The sequence below is a fragment of the Monoraphidium neglectum genome (assembly GCF_000611645.1).
Source record: "Monoraphidium neglectum strain SAG 48.87 unplaced genomic scaffold scaffold03884, whole genome shotgun sequence".
Classification (NCBI taxonomy): Eukaryota; Viridiplantae; Chlorophyta; class Chlorophyceae; order Sphaeropleales; family Selenastraceae; genus Monoraphidium; species Monoraphidium neglectum.
In genome coordinates this window covers 2,511-4,234 of record NW_014009745.1, presented here as the reverse complement: position 1 = coordinate 4,234, position 1,724 = coordinate 2,511, and the positions used below count along the sequence as shown (strand labels likewise).

The 1,724-nt window shown below is 66.9% G+C and overlaps 1 protein-coding gene across 1 annotated transcript in view; it reads left to right on the top strand.

Moving 5' to 3' along the window:
* The window catches only part of MNEG_13532 (hypothetical protein), a gene marked incomplete at both ends in the record, with an annotated part of 4,639 nt that overhangs the window by 1,459 nt on the left and 1,456 nt on the right, over positions 1 to 1,724 (top strand). Inside the window, one exon of the mRNA XM_014037996.1 lies at positions 1,624 to 1,704. Within this exon, the coding sequence (XP_013893450.1) occupies positions 1,624 to 1,704 (81 nt within the window). The remainder of the gene's footprint in view (positions 1 to 1,623; positions 1,705 to 1,724) is intronic.

The window sequence follows — 1,724 nt, the reverse complement described above, 5'->3', positions numbered from 1 at the left end:
CCCGCCGCAGCGGCGGCGGCTACGGCGGCTATGGCGGCAGCCGCTCGGGCGCGCAGCTGTGAGCCCGGCGCGGCGTGTCGCGCCAGGACGGGGCGGCCGCCTCTTCAGACGACGGCTTGGTGCATTATCAGGCGACAGCTGCGCTGCGGCGGCGACAATGCAGGGTTGTGTTTTTAGAGTTAGGATGCGGCCGGCCTATTTCGTGCCCTGATGCGAGCTGCTGCCCCCACAATCGCGGTTTCCTCAAGGCACCTTTTCGCAGCCAAGAGTCATTAACCCACAACCACCTTCATTTTTAGAGCACGCTGCCATGGAATGGGCTGTGCCGCGGGCGCCGCTCGCGTGCCAGGGGTTTGATGCAGTCGAGGGCAAGGCCCACGGCTGGTGTGGGAAGATTGGGCAGTGGTTGCGGGCCAAGGGAGCGCCGCCCGCAGCCTCAGGGGCCGAGGCACGCACTGCTCGACACCGGCGCGCCTGTCGCTATCGTCAGCGCGCGCCCTTCCCGCTCCCAAAGCGGACCATTTTCGCCGCCGCTCCGAAATCTTTTGCGTTGGCGACCAGCGCCGGCGCAGCAGCTGCCGAGTAAACCAAATCATTCCGAACAACACCACTGGTGCTGCCAAATGTGGGCACAGCCTCGGCAGTCAATGCAGGGTCCCCAGGCTCAGGGGCGGTTCAAAACACTGCATTGGCTGGGGGCGCCCGCCAGGCGTCAAGGCGCCGCGTGCGCGCCGCCGCTCGCAAGGCGCGGCGAGGCGCAGCGTGCGCGGGCCGATAAGCGCATGGAGGCTGAGTAAATGCTTTGATGCTTGGTGCCGGATTGGTGGGCGCTCCGGCACGTGGCATGATGAATTTGCTTGGCCAATAAACTGGCGCATTGGCTGCGGGTGACGACTCGGCGTCACCCTGGCACTGCCCTGGCACACTTCGCCGTCCAGGCGGGCCGTGAGCGTGCTGCAGGGCGAAGTAGACAGTGCACATATACACGACTGTACTACATATGATGTTCACAACTACCCATGAGCTGACAGCGATCTGCCGGTCGGATCTGAAACGCGTTGCACAAGAATGGATCTCCCGCCAGCCATAGCGGGGACGCTGGAGTCCCTCGCGCTGCTCGCAATCGGATACAACCTGCGGAAGGCGGGACTGTTTGACCTCGCCGACGCGCAGGCGCGTCAATGCTGCTCTGTCGCCGCTGCAGCCGCGCCGGTGACTCTTGCAGTGGCGGTCCCTGCCGGCTGGCCTGCCGCATGCTGACCGCGCACATTGGCCTCTCCTGAATTCACATCGAACAGACAGCCCAGAAGATCGCCGGCTACGTCACGCTCCCGGCAGCAATCCTGCACGTCTGCAGCAGGCAAGAGGGAGAGGGGCGAGGCGGGAGCCTTGGCCGATCCTGCCTCTGCGGCCGATGAGGGCAGCCGAGGGGCGACGTCATCCCCATCCACCAGCCGCCCCCTTCGACCCCTGCAGAAGCGGCCCTCGCGTGGCGGGGGGCCGTCGATGCCGCTCACCCTGCGCCCTCGCCCCCTCCCCCTCGACCGACCAACTCCGGCGGCCGCCCCGAGCGCCCGTTCGCCTTCGGATACGTCCATCCCCCAACCTCCCCCGCGCCCGCAGCTGCCCCGGCCTCTCCTGGGAGGTGCTCCTGGGTGGCCCCGTGCTGCTCGCCACATATGCGCTCTCGACGGGCGTCACATGGTGTGTGCGGCAGCGGCGGG